The 24666-nt window shown below is 38.2% G+C and overlaps 1 protein-coding gene across 7 annotated transcripts in view; it reads right to left on the reverse strand.

Moving 5' to 3' along the window:
* The window catches only part of SLC39A12 (solute carrier family 39 member 12), a 143588-nt gene that overhangs the window by 93073 nt on the left and 25849 nt on the right, over window positions 1-24666 (reverse strand). For 3 of the 7 annotated variants that reach the window (XM_053573192.1, XM_053573199.1, XM_053573196.1), the window contains exons 7-12: window positions 19450-19622; window positions 16290-16442; window positions 13496-13606; window positions 11078-11144; window positions 6682-6840; window positions 4938-5125 (exon numbers count right to left, since the gene is read on the reverse strand). In XM_053573192.1, the coding sequence (XP_053429167.1) occupies window positions 4938-5125; window positions 6682-6840; window positions 11078-11144; window positions 13496-13606; window positions 16290-16442; window positions 19450-19622 (851 nt within the window). The remainder of the gene's footprint in view (window positions 1-4937; window positions 5126-6681; window positions 6841-11077; window positions 11145-13495; window positions 13607-16289; window positions 16443-19449; window positions 19623-24666) is intronic. The other 4 variants (XM_053573193.1, XM_053573197.1, XM_053573194.1 and 1 more) reach the window with 2 other exon arrangements.

Raw genomic sequence — 24666 nt, forward strand, 5'->3', positions numbered from 1 at the left:
ACTATCATTATCACCTGGCTCCTCATATCCATGGATCAGAAAATAGGGAAAAATGTTAGATGCCGGTGGGAGTACTTGTTACTGATTTCCATGAGGAGTTAGGGTTACTGCTATATAAAGAGGAAAGGAGGGACAAAGTCAAAGTGACTGACCAGACCCTTGGTGAAGGCCTGGGTTGCCCCTAACAGGAAAGCAATCTGGGTCAACCATAGTGCTGCCTGGAGTGGAGTAGAATCAAGATCGGCTGTGGGAGGAGAGAGATGAAGATGATGAATGTCAGCATGGCCTCAAGACCAGCAGGGTTTGGTGCTCATCTCACTATTTTGTATTAAATCTTTGTGATATTTTTGGTTGGCTACCATCATGAGAGGATTTGGGGACAGATGGGATTTCAAAGACAAAGAGGGCAAGAACATAGTGAGGACCAGCTGTGAATGGTCATCACATTATGTGCTACTTCAGATTCTCTTGGCCCATTTCTGCCCCTGACCATTGCTGCAAAGACCACTTCCAAGGAAGAGTTGACGAGTTTTGCAGGTCCTGCTTCCAGCCCACATTGCATTCTTTTTCCTCCTGTGCTGGGCTTCTGTGATGTGATGGCACATGCCTCCCATGGAAATGCACTTGGTGCTCAAGCATGTATAACCTGCAAATGAGTGAGGGTGGTGTGGCATGAATGCTTGTGGGGCCAGTGTTGAACAACAGACTCTGCTTGAGCACATAGATAAAGCCTCTTTCATTCCCAGCTAAACTGTCCAAGTCACGTTTCTGAAGCCTCCACAGATGGAGTCCCCATGTACTGGTCAACTTTAATAAAAACATATTGTTATGTGGACTTTTCTTCCTTCTCTGTTTCACTTTGCCTGGCCTTCTCTTCTGCTCCCGGGATCACCTCCCAAATGAATTGCTTCATGCTTGCCTTTGTCTTTGCCTCTGCCTTGAGGAAAACTCAGTTTAGGACATTGATTTTCATGACAGAGCATTAATTTCCTCTGGCTACCCAGAGCTGCATTTATTCTTAACTTTCTTTAGAAATGATTCAATGCAAGTGGAAGTCAGTGTGCTTGGATGAGGCAGTCCCTCTTTGGAGAATTAAGACTGGCAGTTTTCCCAAGGGAAGACTTCAGTGTTGACCTCTTTGCTAACGGTCCCATGTTGGCCTCTAGATTTTTTTTTCTTTTAGAAGTTTGAAATAATGTACCCAACTTCTCTGAGACAAACAACACACACATTAACCAGTCTTTTCACATTAACCCTGCTCAGAAGGTTATATCCCAAATTTAGCATATAATCAGTATATGAAAGAATTCCCCTTTTCCCTTTAGTTGTTGCATTTAATTTCTTTGCCATTTCAGAGTCTTGAAACCTTGTTTCCTTCCCTTTAAATGACAGACTATTTTCTTTGGCACAGCCCCAGAGAACAGCACCAGTTAAACTTGGTGCTATGTGAAAGAGTTGTATTTATTTAGAAGTCGCTCAGAAGGCCGTGAGAGTAGACGACCTGGATTGTAGGAAGTAGCCCCAGGAAATCAGAGTATTTTCTTTCCTGTCTTTTTGCCAGGATGCTGGTTTTCCCTTGGCCAATAGTAATTTGCAATAAAGTCAAGATTTATGCCAGTCATAATCTCATAGGATATCAGTCACGTGGCTTTCTTGGAAGCAACTGCTTACCCTTATAAGATGGAACATTGAGGGGAAAATAATGTTTAGCTGAGGGTGCTCCATGACAAATGGTTCTTGATAATCTTCCCAGATCAATTCTGGGAGTGCAGACACCATAACAAGGAAAAAGAATTGACTACGTACATAGACATCCATCATCCTTGAAGAAAGACTCAGACTGTGTTAAAAACAGCATAAACTTCAAAAGAATATGGCAACTTCTCTCAACTGACCCATAAGGAGAAAAATAAATCGAAAGCTAAAAATCAGAAGGCTTAAGAATGAATCTGAGGACTGATGTACAGATATTTAAAACAAAGAAAGCTCATTGAGGCTGGGTGCCCATAGCTCAGTGGTTAGGGCACCAGCCACATGCTTCAGGGCTGGTGGGTTCAAACCTGGTCTGGGCCTGCTAAACAAACAAAACAATAAAAGCTCATTGAATGGTGATACTGTGTTTTTGAAGTTATAAAAGGCTAGAAATCAAGATTTCTCAAATTGGAAGCATAGTAGGGTTCTATAACACTGACTTCAGGATGGGGGATGAACTCAGAAAGGGGGTAAAATTTGTTCCACTTTTAACTTCATTATCAAACTTAAGAAATTTTCTGAGCATCACAAATAGTATATAAGAACATTTCTAAATATGGAACTACATTGAACATTGCTTGAATCTCATTAAGAATTGAAAAAAACTACCAGAAACTCGGAAGCCATTATACTGAGCTTTAAAATGATGGTGGTTACTTGGAGAGCTCCCTTATTAAATTCTACTTCAAGAATGCCCTGTTATTCTGGTTTTGCCAGTACAGGATTCTGCCTCCATTTCTTTCCTTATGAAACATTTCTTTTTGCTTATTTTCAGGAAAATGGCTACATCGCATCAATCCCAATCTGTTCCATATCTTCCCCTCGAGACTTTTTTTTTTCCCTTTTATTAAGTCATATACACATAAATCATGAATACATTTATGCATATGTGGGATACAATGTATTGATTTTTTTATAAATTTGGAGTGCTTACATCAAACTAATTAATATAGCTTTCACCTCATTTACATGATTATAATGTTAAGACATCTACGTTCTATACTTGATAGATTTGATTTGTACCCATGCAATATGCTCCATAGGTGTGGTCCCACCGTTTACCCTGCCTCTATCAAACCTCCCCTCTCCCCTCCCTTCCTACTCCATGTCTCTCCTGGGCTATAGTTATGATCTATCTTACGTAAGAAAGTGTGAGTAAATAAAAATTGGTTTCATAGAAGTGCTGAGTACATTGTATACTTTTTCTTTCATTCTTGAGATACTTTACTTAGGAGAATACATTTCAGCTCCATCCATGTAAACATAAAAGAGGTAAAGTCTCCTCTTTTTTTAAGGCTGCATAGTATTCCAGGGTATACATATACCACAATTCCTTAATCCATTCATGTGTCGATGGGCACTTGGGCTTCTTCATGACTTGGCAATTATGAATTGAGCTGTAGTGAATAATCTGGGGCAAATATCTTTGTTGCAAAGTGATTTTTGGTCTTTTGGATATACTCCTAGTAGAGGAATTGCAAGATCAAATGGTAGGTCTATTTTTAGATCCCTGAGTGTTCTCCAAACTTCTTTCCAAAAGGAACGTATTAGCTTGCATTCACACCAGCAGTGCAGAAGTATTCCCTTTTCTCCACATCCACGCCAACATCTGTACTTTGGGGATTTTGTGATGTGGGATACTCTTAGTGGAGTTAGATGGTATCTCAAAGTGGTTTTGATTTGCATTTCTCTGATGATTAAATATGATGAGCATTTTTTCATGTGCCTGTAGACCATGCACCTGTCATCTTCAGAGAAGCTTCTGTTCAAGTCTCTTGTCCACAATGAAATGGGATCACTTGTTCTTTTCTTATTAATAAGTTTGAGTTCTCTATGGATTCTGGTTATCAGACCTTTGTCAGAAGCGTAACCTGCAAATATCCTCTCCTATTCTGAGGGCAGTCTGTTTGCTTTATTTAGTGTGTTCATGGCAGTGCAGAAGCTTTTTAGTTTGATCATATCCCAGTAATGTATTTTCGGTATTGTTTCAATTGCCCAGAGGGCAGAGGTAGATGTATGGAACAGAATTGAGAACCAAGAGATGAAACCAGACACTTCTTTTTTTTAATTAAATGAAACCAGACACTTTTCGTCATTTGATCTTTGATAAGCCTATCAAAAATATAAATTGGAGGAAAGACTCCCTATTTAACAAATGATGCCTGGTGAATTGGTTGGCATCTTCTAGAAGACTAAAACTGGACCCACACCTTTCACCTCTAACAAAAATTGCCTCTCACTGGATAAAAGACTTAAACTTAAGACATGAAACTATAAAGATTCTTGGAGAGAGTGCAAGGGAAACACTTGAAGAAATTGCCCTTCGAGACTTTTTATTTTACTCTATATTCTCCAGGGTACAGGTAATAACATATTTGACTTCTATTCGCATTAATTTTTAGTCTTAAATATTTCTTTTGTTAATTTATTTCATTGTTATTTACCTTATTACAACCCGTGAGAAAGAATAATCATTCTGACTTTTACCTGAAGATATTTAAGTTGTAAACAAATCCAGTAGAAAGCAACCTTCCAAAAGGTTGCTCTATCTTTCAGAGACCAGAACTTAAGAGGCAAAACAACGTGAAATTTCCCGAGTTCAATTCTCTTGTAAGATTATAGAGAATGAAAATTAATGATTGAGTTGTCATAAGTGTCACCAAACAGTCCTTTAGGAATAATCTTCTCTCTTTCTCATTTCACCAGCATGATAGTCCTTTGGCGATTAAAACTTAAAGAATGTAGTTATTATTTTTAAAAGTTCAGTGGGTTAATTAAGACAAAGAGAGCTACTTAGTTCTGTGACAAATTCAGTGGAACTATTTTGCCTTGTATAAATAAGACAGTGGGCTTTTTGATAGAACTTTTCATTTGTTCAGCTCGAAGTACAGGCATCATATATGGATTCAAAGCCAGAATGGGATAAGCCAATGACCACTCTCCTGATAAATATAAAGGTTCTACCATTTCTACTCCTATTAACTAAAAGAATGTTGATATTTTCTGTATCTCAAATTGTATTCTCTCTGCCTACATCTTATCTTTTTGGATCACATAGACTATTTCCATAATTTTATGTTATTATCTATACTCTCCTCTCTACTTATTCTTACATTTTATTGTTTTCTCTTTGTTTTACATTTTCAGTGTTCAGAAAAACAAAATCCAAATGTCACAAAGCTTACCATTTCAACCAACGATAAATATAGGAACATCCCAGCAGTGACCGTGAAGATCCAGTCTTGGACACCTGGGTCGGCTGACACTGAGAGGCCGATGTACAGTCCTATGAAAGCTGTGAGAGCACTTATAAAATTTATCAGAATGGCAGTCTTAATGGAAAGTCCAGAGCTTAAGAGCACAGCAAAGTCTCCTGAAGATTGAGAAAAAGAAAAGAATAATCATCATCATTTAACTGATGATGCCTTTATAATGTGCTTTCAAATGCCAGAAGCTAGAACCACTTTTATAAGTTAGGGACCAGTGAATGAAACACTCTCCTCCATTTCTCCAGGATTCATAGCCAATGCGTTGTACCATCAGGAAGTTGACTTTCAAGAGTTCTGCTCCTTTTCTTGCTGCTAAAGATAGCATAGAGAGAGAGGGCTGTGACACATTCTTTACTTCCTGATATCCTGTGACATTTTAAACTTTGACAAATGAAAAATAAAGTCACCCGCTGTCCCAGGGTTTCTAAAATTTTTGGTCTGGAAACCTGGTCAGAGAAATCACGGCAGCCTGTGAGCTTTTATTATTTTCTCATGCAGGGACTTCTGTGGGGAAGAGGAAACTATTTGATAAGCAATTTTTAAATAATTGTAAAAATTGGTTATGAAAATGAATGTTTTCTTTTAGAAAATGGTTTTATTACCATAATGATTATAGGAAAATGAGCTTATTCTCCATACCTTCCCCCCAGAAAACACTGGTAAATCTGAGAGGATCTATTTCTTAGTTTGGGGAATCAAGACTAGAATTCAAAAAAGAGCCTGAGGTCTCAGGCTCCTCATTCTGTGGCACAACTGGTCCTCTGAACAGGTCTTGAAACCTCTTTGCTGACTTGGTGCCAACTGTCACACTGCCCTGGAGTTTGGGGTTAAGGATCAGGGTCCATTTCACTGTCATGGTAGCTAAACCCAGGACCACAGACAGGATGGCTTCCAGACCAGTGCATTTTGATGCCTTTAGGACAGATTTTAGATTAACTGTTCTAGAAGAACAGGTCAAAATGAGTCAGTGACAGGACTTTGAGCAATGGACACAAAACACAAGAGGGCAGGAGTGCCCAAGGGCCAATGTAGGCCTGAAAGTGGCAGCAGAGAGAGAGAGAGAGAGAGACTGTTAAGAGTCCTCTCCCTCTATAACCCTGTGTCTGTTTCTGAAACTTCTACTCTATCCCGTCATGGTTCCTGGGAGGCGGGATTTGAATTACAGGGCTATTAAGATGACTTGGAGAAAGAGTCTTATATGTATCAGCTACCATGCACCTGTCATTTCAATGTTACGCTTGGCTTTAAACATTTTATATAAATCAAGTTGGTGAAACCATGGTTAAGTTTTAATCTAAGTGTTATTTTATCTCATTGGTCTGTTTGCTGACCCCTGGGTAAAGTTCCCCTCTAAATATTTTTCTATATTTAATATGCATATTTTAAAGTCCTTGTCAAAGTTCTTTAACATGAGGTCTCTCTGAATGACTCTCTCCAGAATCCAAAAAGAGTCACTTCTGGCCTTAGGGAAAATGATAAAGGAATCTAATTCAATGTCCTCAAGGCCCAGGAATTTTTTGTTCTAATCTTCTTTCTCTGCTTCTTTAAATAAATTATACATAGAATTTGTCTTATAATCGTATTTTGGAAAAAGAACCACACTAAAACATATTACGACTTTTTCAACAAGCTGGAAGAGCGATTCTACTGTTGGACTCACCCATTTCGTGTGGAATCTCGTGACACAAGATAGCAATTGTGGTGGTCACTCCAGACTCAGATGAGGCTGAAAAGGCTGCTCCTATCACTAGGCCATCTGCAAAATTATGCAGGCTGTCCCCAACCAGAATCATTATTGCTAACAAGCTAATGGATTTGCCTAAAGAACCAAATAAAAGTATAAGAGGCATTAATTGATTATCGGATATGACTTAGAACTTTCCCATTCCCCCTTGACATTTTTATCTTGAGTCTAATTAAATAACCCTGCTTTGTTTTAGCTTTCAGAGTAAGTTAGTATTGAAGATGTAAATAAGGTAACCAACATGCTTCAATGCATGGCCACTGCTTTTCTAATTAGTTTAAGAAGTTGCATGTGGGCATTGCAACTATTTTATCAACTTGTCCAGCTATGCCAAAAGAAAAAAGTTGAAACTATGCTATAACTTGCCAAAATACCACTGATGACTTTTCCACCTGTATCTCTTGTTATGTATTTTAAAATAATTCAAGAACTTTGCTATAGACTGAATGTTGATGTCCTTCCAAAAGTTATGTGTTGAAACTTATTCCGCTAGTGTGATGATTCAAGGATGAGATTGGGTGAGTCTTGGAGTGAGATTACTGCCTTTATACAGATGTCAGAGAGCTCCTTTTCCTTCTAAGCCATGTGAAGGGAGGAGCTGTCCATGAACGAGAAAGTGGCCCAGGGCCTTGCACCTTGATCTTGGATCTTCAGAACCATGAGAAAGAACCATCTAGTCAACAGTGGTTTGTTTTAGCAGCCTGAATGGACCAACACAGACCTCCCCGTGGAAATAGAGTCTATTTTCCAAAACTGCTCCTCTGAGTCAGACTGTCCCTGGGTTAATCTACAGCAGTGTAATGAAATAATGTGGATCATAACAGGGTTCAGGATTTTAATAGTTTTGATAAACCTAAATTGTATGTTAAGATAACCCAGACATAGGGTTGGATGGCTCATAAACACAAAAAATATTTTGCAGATAATATTTATTCTGACAGTAGTCTGCCCAGGTGTGCTGCTTGATAAAGATACTCATTGATCAATTGCCATGGTCTCAGACATCATTAATTACTCAGTTGAATATCTACTGTGTAACAGCTGCAGGTCGTAGCTGCCATTAACATTAAAACTGAATACATTTTAATAATTGTGCTCAATAAAAATAGAGAAAAGTTACCTCCTGTCTTCCTTTACATGGTCTAAAACAATGCAAGGGGATCGTATTATAATATTGTTTGTTGTTTTATTTGGAGAATATGATGTGATTTGTTTTATACGCCACATTATAAAAATAAGAAACGTTAGTAAATAGCAGATATAGCCCAAATTATTACCCAGACATAGCTATCTTGACTGTGTTACAAAGGGGTGCTGTGCTTTTTACTAAAGTCATGGGTATTTAGAAATATCACTGTAGGACTGACTTGTGGTTTGCTAACTTATTTTATCTTTTGTTAAAAACTGGCAGATTTCAGGAAGCAGTCATTAAAACACAATAAATGCAGAATTATTGAATTCAGGGAATTTTTATTGGCATTGCCTGGAAACTCTCAGAGTCCAGTAATGCTACCAAGTCAATTAGCTATGCTTGCCAATTTTCGGAAATCAAGCCCTTCTTTGTGAAATGAGAATTTTTAAAAATTTAAAGTGATACATTTTACAACACTGTAGCATGCAAATAAAATTATAATTTCCCCATGGCTACATAGAATGTTGATAGTAACAGCATATATTTCAATGGAAGATTTTCAGCCAATATATATTCTGCTAGGAAACAGTGTGACCTTTTTTTGCTGTCCATTATTTCATTATCTCTAACTGTGGGTTTCTAAATGTCAGATCATGGATATGTAACAAGCCACAAGGCAAATATACACATTTGCATGTAAGCCACAAAAAAGCACATTGTGCATATTTCTTAAAATAATTTAAACCTTATTTACTGAAAGATAGATAAGCATTCATTGGCAATTTAATGTACTCATGACAGAATTATCTATAGTATTTTATCCTTACTCAAATACCTGGAGGTCATACTGAATTCCACATTTCTGAACTATCAGAGATTTTCCAGACTGCAACTTGGCCTGGAAGTGGTATCATTTTGCCTTTTGTTTATTTAAATCAGATCATGGATAGGATTTTTGTATCCTGTCTTTTGAAGTTGAGTTCCACCCATGAGGTAACAAGTAATCAAATATTTGAAGCTAATTCAATATGGTCCTGGCAAAAGGGCAGCTCAGTAATCTAATTGAGATTTGTTCACCCTTCCTTCTGTTTGCCAAGTTTGATAGGAAGTAGGAAGAGACGAGGGCTGTTTCAATAAGACCATCATTCTCCACGACCTAGCATCCCCTCCCTGGTTCCCTGCTCCTTATACGACTAGGCCTATCTTTCTTTCCCCTTCCTTTCTTTCAAAAGCAAAAGTGGGAGGAAGGGACTCTATTGCAGACCTGCTAGGTTGCAGACATTCTGAAATTATTCTTGAACTAAAACTTTAGAAGGAGAAATATTATTAACCATGTTCTGAAGGCAGAAATACACAAAATGCGTAATTACGTGTTTTGTATCAAACAAATGACTTAAGTTTATTGTATCTAAAACATTTAGAGTAATAGTCATTAACAATAGCATTTCTATCCCCAATGACATTGCAAACCAAGGATAAAGACCATGCCTATTTTATTCTCCGGGGCACACATAGTACCTGAAACACGGCAGACCTTCAAGCATTTCTTGGGTGGAATGAGAGAGTGTGAGGACGTATCAGTGCATGAATGAATGAATGAGACTGTGAGAGGATGTATCAGTGCATGAATGAATGAATGAGACTGTGAGAGGACATATCAGTGCATGAATGAATAAATGAGCCCAAAGACATTTGGGGTCATTAGCATTTCTTGAATTCCCCAGTGCCAAACATCACTAGCTATACAAAGCTGAGCATGACTTAACTCCTATAACTATTGGTTTCTTTTTCTTTTTCTTTTCTTTTTTTTGAGACAGAGTCTCAAGCTGTTGCCCTGGATAGAGTGCTGTGGAGTCACAGCTCACAGCAACCTCCAACTCTTGGGCTTCTTGCCTCAGCCTCCCAAGTAGCTGGGACTATAGCCATCCGCCACAACGGCCAGCTATTTTTTTTGGTTACAGTTGTCATCATTGTTGTTTAGCTGGTATAGGCTGGGTTTGAACCCACCAGCCTCAGTGTATGTGGCCGGTGTCCTACCTACTGAGCGTTGCCAACTATTGGTTTCTTGATTTGCATAATTCAGACATAGTTACTTTTGCTGCATGAAGTTGTAGGAGGATTGAATGAGATGATCCATGTCCAATGTTTAGCAGTGTGCCTAGCATGTAAGAAGTGTTCACTATGTGAGAGCCATCTTTATTATTGGGTAATTAACTTATGATGGTAGATGGGAATAACTAGTCAGGACACGACTAAAATGTTGAGAATTTTGGGCGGTGCCTGTGGTTCAACGGAGTAGGTCGCCGGCCCCATATGCCAGAGGTGGTGGGTTCAAACCCAGCCCCAGCCAAAACAACTACAAAACACAAACAAACAAAAAAAACTTTGAGAATTTTGTGTCCCAAAAGGGTAATGCAGGGTGGCCATAAAGTTCATGTGCGATTTAAATAGCAACTATATTACAAAAAATGTAATTATATGCAAAAATATTTCAATTGCACAAGAACTTTCTGGCCACCCTGTATAAATGAGAAAAATCAAGCAAAGATTTAAGAGCAACTGATAAAGACCAGAACAGACATGAAACCCAAAACAAAAAACGTCAAAGAATTATTCAGAACATAAGCAAAGGGGAATAAAGTCCTATCTAATGTTGGCAAATTAAATTCAGAAATAGCAAAAGGCATAGGGAAAAAAAACCTTTGGTAACTGAAAATTATATAAACAAGGTAAAAATGAGACATTACGCATTTGAATGTCATTGCCTCAGTGACAATAGGATAAATGAGACATTTTCAGTGATGAATTTGAAGATGAAAAATCTATGTCTCCACATTTCCTAATGAAGTAAAAGTCTCAATCATCACGTAAGTATTGAGCAATATAAAAAGAGCTCCGATAAACACGTATATGTTCATACGAATTGGAGTTTTCAGGGGATCGGTTTTAAACCACAGGGAAAACACAATTTTTCAGAAGTTAGTAAAAATGTGTACATACTAGGTGTAAGAGATGGATAGAAATGGGTCTTTATGAAAAATCTGACTGCCAAGTTTTAAATAATGAAATAGATACCCAATGTGAAATCTATGCGGTTTTGACATATGTTAAAACACACATTGCCTTCTTCTATGGTGCTCTCTACATGGTAAGTTTCGCTTTTTAAAAATTTGTACTCACATTTGCTGCTGGAAGATGTCACGCTGCCTAAAGGAATTTCAGCTGTCTGTGAATCTTCTGGGCCTTTCTATTTTAAATTAAAAAATAATTCATGAAAGGTAAGTAACAGTCATCACTTTGTTGAAAAATCAAACATCTGAAGAGTTGTGTTGATTTTTTAGAAGACATTTTCATACTCAAGATGTATATTAGAACCTCTAAATTTCAGAGACAACACACACTGTAGAGCTGAAAGTCTGTGGGCACAGGGTATGCTTTCTGTACAATCCACATTTAGATGAAAATAGCAGTCTTAGGTAGCTCGGAGTCTTCCAAGAAGAGCTGGAGGCTATCAAGACCGTCTGTAATACAGACTGCTAAATTATGTAAGCTTTTATGAAATTCAAAAGCTGTAGCAAAAAATGATTCTTGACCTAATTTGGCACTTCTCCTGTATTATGGATTGTGGATGGAGGAGTTGTCTAATCTATAAGCAGATGGTATATTCTGGCTGGATAAGAAACCCTTGCAAACCCAACACTTCATTTCATCCATTGAAGCTTAATACTCTGTTTTAACTGCTTTGCCAGAGAATCTTGGCAATTAGAAACATAGATCCACAGACTTACAAAAACCATCTATAATAGATCAAAAATTTTCTTTTCATCCTTTCATATGACAGAGAAGTGAGGTTTCAAAATTGGCTTTATATTACATTACAAGTTAAGATTATATGATTTTGTTTCCGAGACTGACTCACAGTTCAATTTCTGGGAAGATACTTTCCCCCTCTACGCCTGAGGCTCTGATTCTACTATTCAAAAGAAAAAATACTTTTTAAAATCTGCCTATTAAACATGCCCGTTTAAAAGTATATTCATATAATTGTATCAACCCAAAGTTGTGGAAACTTTGACACAAATTTAATGTGCGACATAAGCACCATTTGTTAATGTAAAAGAAAGAAAGTAAACTTCACATATTAAAATAATAGCAATTATTCAGAAGATGTTGTAATAGGCTGCTTTTGGAGAACAACTGCCCAAAAGTAAGGTAGGAACCATTGGATACAGGTCTAAGAGAAAGTTTACAGGCCTCCTCCCTGAAATTGGGTAGATACAGAAACAAAAAACAATGTCATCCCTTTATGTTATATATCAAAAGCCTAGTTATAATCAAAATACCCTAAAGTCCTATGAAAAGATAAAAGTTTCAATATTTGTCTGAATGTTTTGTTTTTCATAAAGGTTACATATTGTCACACTGTGTAAAGAATTTAGACCCAAATATCCAAGACTCCTGGGTGATTGGGAGGGACTGGAAGTTCTACACTTTTCTGAGAAACTTTTTCAAACAATTGAAAAAGTTCATATGATTTCTGTTTTGCGCTAGGTTGATCTTTCAGCTTAAATCCCAAAAGAAATGGTGAATACATTAGGGAGCTAGAGGGTTCAAATGGTTCAAACTAGGTTAGCGTCAGAGATTTGCTCATATGCATCTTGGGGCTCTGGATCCCTCATTCAAACAGAAGGAATAAAGTCAGGCTTAACATGATTTTAAAACTAATTTCAGCCTGAAGTTATCTTCTCTCAAACCACATTTAAAATATCTAAGCGATAAATACAGTAAGGTTCCTAAAATCATATTTTAAAGGAAAGTTTTTGTTCATGTCTCTCAGCGAACATTAGATATGCAAAGTTCTGTTATATTTTGCTGTGCTAATGTCTCAGGGATAGCCTAATTCATGTCTCTATTGAGTTAGAGATCTACCTTTGAACTATAAAACCTCTACTCCCAGGCCATGGTTACAGGAGGCAAGCTTTCTAACAGTTATATATTACTTTCACATTTGTCCTATCTATATTTGTTATTTTAATAATTAGGATGGGAATACTGTTTTAAACCTGATTGGAAGTTTTTGAGAATTAACATGGGAGATTTTGTTGTGGAAAGTTTTGAAGATGCTCATTAGGAAACAGCTCATTGGGCATAATTAGGTCTATGATTATGACATCATCAGACTTCACTATGAGATGAATATCCAAGTTCTAGGCACATTAACTCAATTCTCACTCTGCATTTATTTACATCCACCAGGCCATGACGAAGGATCACTCAGAATGGAAAATCTAAAGGTCCACTGGTTTATAAAAACATATCACTAAAATGATTGAGGATATGTGTGTCAATTTGATCCCATACGTGTATCAACGTGGTGCCAATAGTAATGATTTGAATCTGCAGAGAGGGCTTTCTGCTCATTACAACACCTTTCACATGATTGGCGAAGTTTCCCAAACAGTATTGATCATGGTCAAGAATAGAAAAATCAGGAGTTTGGATTCTATTTGTTTATCCTACTGATTTTGATCTGTTCATTGAAGAATCAAGAAAAGAAGGTGATCAAATCAGTAGAAATGCTTCAGACCCATAACCTACCAACTGGATAGTTGAAGAAGATTTGCCTCTGCCTGCCTGGTCACTTAGTTCAGAGCTGAGTTCAAGGTGGTGCGAATGCCCCATGTGCCCATTAACCAGTGACAGGCCCTGCTGGGTGAGGATGGTTTAAAATTAGTGCAGTCTTTGCCAATCCCACAGTTCCAGCTAACATGTTGCTTATTGGCCGAAGTGATGGGTGGCACAAAAAGAACTTGGAAAAATCTCAATATAATAAATATTTGCTCAAATGCTTCATCTTAGAGAAGCTTAGCCCTGCTCCCAAACATCATGTATAGTCAGAACGTTTGAAGAATGTGCAGTTATGATTAAAAGAGGCTTAAATGGTGGCAGTTTTTGTACTGTCTTTTTTATTTACTAAAATTATACAAAATTTAAATTTAATTTAAATATGTATACAAATTAATTTTAATTTAAATGTCTACAAATTAATTTTAATTTAAATATTTATACAAAATCAAATTTAATCTAAATATTTGTGCAAAAATAAATTTAATCTAAATATTTGTGCAAAATTAAATTTAATCAAAAATTTATGCAAAATTCAATTTCATCTACATATATAATTAAATTCAAATATTTATGCAAAATTAGATTTAATGCAAATATTCATACAAAATTAAATTTTCAATTCTCTCCAAAGGAGATACCAAAATGATAATCAAAACCGTATTATACCCTGTCCCTACTAAAATATCTCCAGAAATGTATTTGTCAGTTAATGCACTTGTCCATTTTAAAGCATTTGCATTCCTTTTATTTCATGCCATGTCATACATCTTGAAACTATATTCTTAAACACATTTTGAGTTCCCTGACAAGCCCAGGGAGAATCTGAATAAACTCTACAATTTTTGCATGTTTGGGATTTCTTTTATTCATATTTCCACCCATTTAAATTTCTAACTACTGTTTTATGTATATAGATCAATACGTTGGCTTTGTAATTTAGTTTTCCCAGTCCAGAAATTCTAATCCATTGTGTATAAATGGCAATCTTTTTTTTTTTTTTTTTTGTAGAGACAGAGTCTCACTGTACCGCCCTCGGGTGGAGTGCCGTGGCGTCACACGGCTCACAGCAACCTCTAACTCTCGGGCCCACGCGATTCTCTTGCCTCAGCCTCCCGAGCAGCTGGGACTACAGGCGCCCGCCACAACGCCCGGCTATTTTTTTGTTGCAGTTTGGCAGGGGCTGGGTTTGAACCCACCACCCTCGGCATATGGGGCTGGCGCCCTACTCACTGAGCCACAGGCGCCACCAAATGGCAATCTTTTATTGTTCTTTTATGCTTCTTGAGGTTAGAATTCCTTTTGTGGGAGTTAATGTTCTAAACTTTTAGGATAAATGCCATGATGGAAGCTGGCATTCCTAATTTACAATAGCACCCTACTCTGAACCCTAGACCAAAGAAAAACCCTACTTTATGAAAACAGGAACATTTTTACACAAGTTGATCTGCAATATATTTAAAATCTTAACATGTATTTATTATCAAAAAGTTTCAAACACAGAAAAGCTGAAAGAATCATAATGTGTACAAATACTCAGATACCCACTTCCTGGATTCTATCATTATTTTACAAAACATATTTTATTGCTTACCTATCCACCTATCACCCCTCTATCCATCCATAAATCCATCTTATTTTTTGATGCATTAAACAAAATTTCAAACAAATTTAGGGATGATAAACAGAGCTGTTACTTATTTGTATATTGAAACAGAGTTTGACTCTGTCACCTTGGGTAGAGGGCTATGGCATCACAGCTCACAGCAAACTCAGCCTCCCAGGTAGCTGAGATAACAGGCACCCACAACAACACCTGGCTAGTTTTTTAATTTTTTAGTAGAGACAGGGGTCTCATTCTTGTTCAGGCTGGTCTTGAACCCCTGAGCTCAAGCCATCCACCTGCCTTGGCCTCCCAGAGTGCTGGGATTACAGGTGTGAGCCACCGTGCCTGGCCCCAGAGCTGGTATTTTAAAAGGCTACCAAGGTTTGTCTTGGCACAGACATGTATCTACCTTGCCAGTTGTTATATGACCAGATAAAGAGCCAGGCATACATAGAAAACTAAAGAACTGCCGAGCCTCACGACTTTGTAAAGAAAAACTGCTTGATTTTAATCTCCTGGAGTTTTTTTTAAGCATTTACCTTTCTAACCCTCCCACCAGACAGGCAATCAGTTTTTCTTATATAATAATGTATAAGAACAAAGGAAAAATAATCCACAAACAAACCACGTTACTTTTTACATTTTATCATATACGTAGAAATTTATCACAATCACAATGAAATAAATTATTCAAGCCGAAAAAAATGTTCGACACAAATCTCCTTCCTGAACTTCTTGTTTTTGTCATTATAAATTTCCTTAAGATAAAAAATGACAGGTGATTCTGTGAATGTTCCCAGTTTTTGTCTGCTTGTCTATTTGTTTTTGGTTAGCAAACATCCAAAAGACTGATTAATACCTAGGACACTGGGTCCCCTCATTCCTCAGACATGAAATAGTCTCCTGTTTCTAAACCAACCATGAAGGTTAATTAGAAGGTTGTAACAAGTGCATTAACTGCCCAGCAACAGATGTTTAAAGAAATGAACGACTACCCTTATGATGAACCTGCCAGTTAGAGTGATCTGTGTGCTCTTGAAATCAGAGCTCCGTCCATAACATAGACAACTTCGTGAAGACATTATTAGTTTTGAACAAATACTTTTGAAATAAAAAGTGAATATTACAAAATCTTAAAGCAGAATAAAACTTAAAATATACCTTGTCATTTGGTGATACAAGAAGAACAAAACATTTTTCTAACAAGAAAAATCCATGGATGCCTCCAATTAATCCCAACAGTTTCCAGATATGACCTTTGCTTTCATGGAAATGTTCAAATTCTGGGGCTTCCTGCTTATGTAAACCAAGAACCTTTCAAAAAATGAAAGAAAAAAAAAAGAAGGAATAACATTTGATGACTTAAATGTCAAAGAATAGGCATAGCATTGCGTATATTTAACTTTCATTCTGGGGAATCTCATGACAATTGAAATCACTCAAAGCCAAGTTTGTTTTAGGTATGTGAATACTTCTACTATAAGGTTAAATCAGGATCAAATAAAGTGTGTACAATAGAAAAAAAAAAGAGCTTTGAATAGCTTATGCTAATGAATACAGTAAAGTCTAAGCTTTATTTCAACAAGTGGCCTAGATTTTTATCCCTTCTCAGTCCTTTGGACAAATTTGTTTACCAAGAGTTCAATGTACATCTGTTTACACAGCAAAGTTTCATAAGCTATTAATGTATTTTGAATCCAGAATACCTATAAAGATATATTTCATCTGGGGTTTATTTTCCCCAGGCCTCATTGCAATTAAATTAAATTATAATAAATATTTAGATAAATAAGAAATCCATCTGGAAGACTTGTTTCCTTGAGTGCAGACTAGGAAATATAACCAGCAATATTTTCAGTTCTCTGAAAAGGACACAAGAAATACACTAGAAATTTTTCTATAGTTGGCTCATCTCATTGCTAATTCATCCTGTTGGTTGACCTCATGATTTCTTGTGAGCTAGTAAATCACTAATCATATTTCCTCCTGAAGAGAAGACAATTTGTGAAATGGCTCAGTGGTGTCTAGATTTAGGATGTGGCTATAAAATTAAAAAAATAAACAAGGAAGAAATTACATATGTATGGATTACATGCACATATGTTCATGTACACGTATGCAGGCATTTATGTGTGCATATACTTACGAGGGCTGCCACTTTAGTTTACAAACTCACCCTGGAAAACATGCTATATACCTCACTGCCGAATATCACTATGGTCACCTTTGAGGTCCTCCCCTGGGGAAGCTGTGCACTGATGCCAGCCCATAGTCCACCCTTCAAAACAATTTTGGAACTGTTTTCTAGAATGGCCATGAGAGCTATCATACAAGGTCTCCCAAGTTCACATACTCATCCTAGAAAAAGCGCCACATACCACATTGCTGAATGTCACTACAGTCACCAGATGGCCAAGGGGAGTACCTTGAAGGTGACCATAGTGATATTTTCAGCAATGAGGCATGTAGTACTTTTTCTAGGGCGAGTTTGCAAACTTAATTGTCTTACCTCATATGTATGTTTGTGTATATGTGTGAGCATAAAAATATGTGAGTCCATAGATACCGACACATATAAACTGAGTACATAGATGTCACTAAAAATGACATGTTAGTTAACTTTTTCTTTCAGTAAGGACATTAAAGGATGCTACCTAAAACTTGTAATTACCATTAATTCACAAAATAGACAGCGTTGTAATATCACAAAAGAAAAACCTACAGCCTCAGAGTAAAATCTAAATCTTTCAGTTGAATTAATTTGCTGACTACAAAAGGAAATCAAGAAAATGTTGCCCTTATTTTTGTGCAGACCTTCAAAAACCTGCCATGGGTCACCGATTGATCCTGCTTGCTCCTACACATCTACTACATCTTTCTTTTTCTGCCTTTATTTCTTTTCTCAAGTAAACAAGACAAAACAACCCCCTCTGCCTTCTAAATTTCACAAAACTGAGCCTGTCTTTTAAGTCCTCCTCTGTAACGCGCTCTGCCCACATCCCAGTCCACCCTCCTGCCCTTGGTGTGCGGTCCTCCATCTGGGGAGACTCAGGCATCCTTGGGAGTCCTTTGCTGTTTCCTAGGATCCTGGGCAGTAAACAATTCTGCAACCACTGCCGTGACCTAGAAAAAAGGCCTCGGCCACCACCTCAAGCCCATAATAGGCCCTGAAATATTTCCAGAAAATTAGATTACCAGGGAAATTAAAACTAATAGTGGTTTGTTTCATTTCTCCAGCGCTCACTTTGTGATTTTTCAGATCATGGAATAATTACCAAGGCTCTAATCAACCAGAGTGACCCTGTAGGAAACTGCCAGAGGCTTATGGAAAATTTAACATCTCAGGCTTTGGGCAGGGGGCACAGTGATCACTGGGGTCCACAGTTATTATCCCTAGTGAGAGATTTCAGAGGGAACTGACAACCTGGTCTGTAGAACCGATGAGGTTCAGCAGGACAGCTGAAGAGACCCTTTGCAATTCAAGTCTTAGTTTTTTCATTTCTGACAAATAAAGAGCCTCAGAAGACTTCAGCAGAGGGCCAGCGTCCTGAAGCTTTCATGTTTCTTTCTACATTATTCAGGCAAGAAAAAAATATTCCATTTTGATGGCTCAGACTTCGAAGAGCCATTGAGGTGGTGCTACTACAGAGGAGGGCAGAGACAAGGGTAGGAAGTATAATGAGGCACGCGGAGACTAGCAACCCCAGGAAACTATGGCCACCCTAAGGGATGAAAGGGGAGAGAAAAGAAATAATGTGGCCAAACCTCAGCAATTTCTAGAGCAGACACGAGAGCTAGGAAGAAGCAGGAAGAAATGTCACTGCCTCTGTCTCTTCCTACCCTGGGTTTCCCTAGTGCCTCCTATCAGCTGGACCCAAACTAAATCCTCCGTGCAAGGGAGGTGAGGAGATGCAAGCTTCTGGAGAAGGAAAGAGAGCAGAGGACAGTGGGGATGGAGCTGATGTGGGGTGGTGGGGAGGTGATCGGAGAAAAACCAACAATGCCTCATAGCCTGTTCACTTTTTTATTTATAGATAATTAGGATATGCTTCCTGAATCTTTCTTAATAGGAATCTAGATCTGATCCCTTTTTCTGTATTTCACAAATAAGCATGCCACATGGTGAACCTAATGTTTGGTCGTCTCTTCTCTCCAACAGGTACAGAGAGGCTCTGGGGAAATAAGGTTTCTTGCCATGGAAAACACTGACCGTTGTGTGTGCTCATTAAAGTCAATGTAAAATTTCACATAAGTATCCCCAGTGGCGAAATTTAGAGAGAAATTAGACACGTCCCACCTGAAATGTTGAAGAGCTGATTACCTGTGGGATAAGGTGAAGCAGAGCGTCTCCAGACAGTGTTCCCACAGCCAATCCCACGAATAGCTGCAAAATGAGCTTGTAGTTCTCCTCACAGCTGTGGAAAAGGACCAGTGCTGTCCCCAGCATGGAGCCCAGTGTGAGCACAGTCACAGCCACCGTGCTGTAGCCGTATTCTAAGCCAAAGGAGATCATAAAAATGGTCAGGGGATATGGGTGAGGCGGAGCAAGATGGCAGCCGAGTAACAGCTTCCTTGCATCTGGGCACCGTGAGTCTGGGGAGATAGGACTCCAGGCATCTCTGGCTGGTGGGAACTGCCTATCATCACTCCTATGAAGATACAGGGAGTCAGCGAGAGACTTCTGGACCCCAAGAGGAGGACTAAAACAGTGGAAAACCGGCAAGTGGTCGCGTGTGTTCAATCCGTCTAAACCCGCCCACAACTGTAAGTTCAGTAGCAGCGAGACTGCAAACCAGAAAGGCCTTACCTGTGAACTATTTTGATGTCCTTGGACTTGGCACTGAGTTGAACTGCCTTGGGGAAGGCCTGAGCGGGAGTGCGGAGAACTTTGGCCGTTGTCTAGGGCCCCAGTCTGAGCCGCTGAGCCAGACGGAGCTAATAGTGTTTGGCGGTGGGTCACACGGATCCATTGTCAGTGATCTGCCCCGGCAAGCTCCGCCCTCAGGGTCGCAGAGCTAGAAACGGGTGGGAGCTGGTAACCCAGCAACCAAGTAGCCTAAGGGTGGGGTTTGAGCCGCCTTGCAGCCCTAACCCTCAGGGGCAGAGTGAGACCGGTTTTGGCACACTGAGTAAATGGATAGCCACTTCAGCAGCGATTCCAGCGAGAAAGCTGGGAAAGCTTCTGCTCAGCAAGTTTACAAGTTCAAAGTGCCTTTTAAGTAGGCTGAAGAGAGATTTAGGGTGTCTACCTGCTGGGGTTTGAGAAATCAGCAGACTCCAGTCGTATCAGAACTGTGACTAACATCTCATACCCCAGAAGACCACGTGTTGCCCAGACAATATTCAATAACATATACAAACTGCTTTGTTTTTGGTTCTGTATTTTTTCTTTTTTTTTTTTGTTTGGTTGGTTTTTTTTTGTTTGTTTGTTTCTTTATTTTGACATTGCTGATGTTCTTTTGTTTTTTTAATTTCAATCTTTTCCACACAGATCCCTTTTTCTTTCTCAATTTTCCTAGTTTAATTATAATTTCCCATTGATGCCTTTTTTAATAACTTCAACTTCATTTTTGCTAGTGTTTCTACCGATATAATTTGGTTTTTCACCCAATTTTATCCCCGTAAAGTTTTCTGTTTGCTTCTTTTGGTTTGATTTATAGCATTTTTGTCTTTCCTCTCTACTTGGTGGAGGTGGGGTACTGTGTCTGATCAGGTTAGCAAAGAGCTGCTGACCTCAAGGGAACCACGCAACTGGGCACCCCCAGAAGGTGGGGTTTTTTAAGGTTGTGTCAAAGTACCCTACTGTACACCTATATTGCCCTGTCTCCCTCTTTCTGTGCCTCTCTTCTTTTTGTCAATATTCCTTCTACCCACCCCCTCTCCTTTCTCTATCTTTCTTTTTTTCTTATCACTCGGTCCTCCTTTCTTTCATCCCCTTTTTTTGCTCTTCAACCTTCTCACCTTTCTGGTCCTGTAACCCTTAGTCCACAGGCACAAGAACTTAAAAAGCAAGAGGAAGTGAAAGGAAAATTAGGGCAAGGAAACAGATAAAAGAAACCACTCATGAGGAAGAATCAGCAGAAAACTCCAGGCAACATGAAGAACCAGTCTAGAACAACCCCACCAAGGGACCATGAGGTAGCTACTGCAGATGATTCCACCAGTATAGAAATGTTAGGAATGACAGAAAGGGAATTTAGAATACACATGTTGAAAACAATGAAAGAAATGATGGAAACAATGAAGGAAATTGCTAATAAAGTGGAAAATAACCAAAAGGAAATCCAAAAACAGAATCAAATAAGAGATGAACGATATGAAGAATATAAAAAGGATATAGCAGACCTGAAGGAACTGAAACAGTCAATTAGGGAACTTAAAGATACAACGGAAAGTATCAGCAACAGGTTAGACCATGCAGAAGAAAGAATTTCAGAGGTAGAAGACAAAGTTCTTGAGATAACTCAGACAGTAAAAGAGGCAGAAAAGAAGAGAGAGAAAGCAGAATGTTTACTGTCAGAATTATGGGACTTTATGAATCGTTCCAACATACGAGTTATAGGAATTCCAGAAGGGGAAGAAGAATGCCCCAGAGGAATGGAAGCCATACTAGAGAATATTATAAAAGAAAATTTCCCAAATATCACCAAAGAGTCTGACACACTGCTTTCAGAGGGATATCGGACCCCGGGTCACCTCAACTCTAACCGAGCTTCTCCAAGACACATTGTGATAAACCTGTCCAAAGTCAAGACAAAAGAAAAGATTCTGCAAGCTGCCAGGAGTAAGCGCCAGTTGACCTACAGGGGCAAATCCATCAGAGTTACCGCAGACTTCTCTAATGAAACTTTCCAAGCAAGAAGACGATGGTCATCTACCTTTAATCTACTTAAACAGAACAATTTTCAGCCCAGAATTCTGTACCCTGCTAAGCTAAGCTTCAAAATTGACGGAGAAATCAAATCATTTACGGATATACAAACATTGAGGAAATTCGCCACAACAAGACCAGCTCTACAGGAAATACTTCAACCTGTTCTGCACACTGACCACCACAATGGATCAGCAGCAAAGTAAGAACTCAGAGATCAAAGGACAGAACCTAACCTCCACACTGATGCAAAAGACAAAACTAAGCAATGGTCTCTCACAAAATAAGACTAATAGAATACTACCACACTTATCAATTATCTCAATAAATGTTAATGGCTTGAATTCCCCATTGAAGAGACATAGATTGGCTGACTGGATTAAAAAACACAAGCCATCCATTTGCTGTCTGCAAGAAACACACCTGGCTTCAAAAGACAAATTACAGCTCCGAGTCAAGGGTTGGAAGCCAATTTTTCAGGCAAATGGAATTCAGAAGAAAAGAGGAGTTGCAATCTTATTTTCAGATACATGTGGATTTAAAGCAACTAAAGTCAAAAAAGACAAAGATGGTCACTTTATATTGGTCGAGGGAAAACTACAACAAGAAGACATTTCAATTCTAAATATTTATGCACCCAATTTAAATGCTCCCAGATTCTTGAAGCAGACCTTACTCAGTCTGAGCAATATGATATCTGATAATACCATCATAACAGGGGACTTTAACACACCTCTTACAGAGCTGGACAGATCCAAATTAAACAAAGATGTAAGAGATTTAAATGAGACCCTAGAACAACTATGCTTGATAGACGCATATAGAACACTCCACCCCAAAGATAAAGAATATACATTCTTCTCATCACCCCATGGAACATTCTCCAAAATTGATCATATCATGGGACACAAAACAAATATCAACAGAATCAAAAGAATTGAAATTTTACCTTGTATCTTTTCAGACCATAAGGCACTAAAGGTGGAACTCAACTCTAACAAAAATGCTCAAGCCCACCCAAAGGCATGGAAATTAAACAATCTTCTGTTGAATAACAGATGGGTGAAGGAAGAAATAAAACAGGAAATCATTAACTTCCTTGAGCATAACAACAATGAAGACCAAGCTACCAAAACCTGTGGGATACAGCAAAAGCAGTTTTGAGAGGAAAATTCATCGCTTTAGATGCCTACATTCAAAAAACAGAAAGAGAGCACATCAATAATCTCACAAGAGATCTTATGGAATTGGAAAAAGAAGAACAATCTAAGCCTAAACTCAGTAGAAGAAAAGAAATATCCAAAATCAAATCAGAGATCAATGAAATTGAAAACAAAAGAATCATTCAGAAAATTAATGAAACAAGGAGTTGGTTTTTTGAAAAAATAAATAAAATAGATAAACCATTGGCCAGACTAACGAGAAATAGAAAAGTAAAATCTCTAATAACCTCAATCAGAAACGATAAAGGGGAAATAACAACTGATCCCACAGAGATACAAGAGATCATCTCTGAATACTACCAGAAACTCTATGCCCAGAAATTTGACAATGTGAAGGAAATGGATCAATATTTGGAATCACACCCTCTCCCTAGACTTAGCCAGGATGAAATAGACCTTCTGAACAGACCAATTTCAAGCACTGAGATCAAAGAAACAATAAAAAAGCTTCCAACCAAAAAATGCCCTGGTCCAGATGGCTTCACTCCAGAATTCTATCAAACCTTCAAGGAAGAGCTTATTCCTGTACTGCAGAAATTATTCCAAAAAACTGAGGAAGAAGGAATCTTCCCCAACACATTCTATGAAGCAAACATCACCCTGATACCAAAACCAGGAAAAGACCCAAACAAAAAGGAGAATTTCAGACCAATCTCACTCATGAACATAGACGCAAAAATTCTCAACAAAATCCTAGCCAATAGATTACAGCTTATCATCAAAAAAGTCATTCATCATGATCAAGTAGGCTTCATCCCAGGGATGCAAGGCTGGTTTAACATATGCAAGTCTATAAACGTTATCCACCATATTAACAGAGGCAAAAATAAAGATCACATGATCCTCTCAATAGATGCAGAAAAAGCATTTGATAAAATCCAGCATCCTTTTCTAATTAGAACTCTGAAGAGTATAGGCATAGGTGGCACATTTCTAAAACTGATTGAAGCTATCTATGACAAACCCACAGCCAATATTTTACTGAATGGAGTAAAACTCAAAGCTTTTCCTCTTAGAACTGGAACCAGACAAGGTTGTCCTCTGTCCCCTTTACTATTCAACGTAGTGCTGGAAGTTCTAGCCAATACAATTAGGCAAGACAAGGAAATAAAGGGAATCCAAATGGGAGCAGAGGAGGTCAAACTCTCCCTCTTTGCTGACGACATGATCTTATACTTAGAGAACCCCAAAGACTCAACCACAAGACTCCTAGAAGTCATCAAAAAATACAGTAATGTTTCAGGATATAAAATCAATGTCCACAAGCCTTTGTATACACCAATAACAGTCAAGATGAGAAGCTAATTAAGGACACAACTCCCTTCACCATAGTTTCAAAGAAAATGAAATACCTAGGAATATACCTAACGAAGGAGGTGAAGGACCTCTATAAAGAAAACTATGAAATCCTCAGAAAGGAAATAGCAGAGGATATTAACAAATG

The sequence above is a fragment of the Nycticebus coucang genome, chromosome 20, assembly GCF_027406575.1.
Source record: "Nycticebus coucang isolate mNycCou1 chromosome 20, mNycCou1.pri, whole genome shotgun sequence".
Classification (NCBI taxonomy): Eukaryota; Metazoa; Chordata; class Mammalia; order Primates; family Lorisidae; genus Nycticebus; species Nycticebus coucang.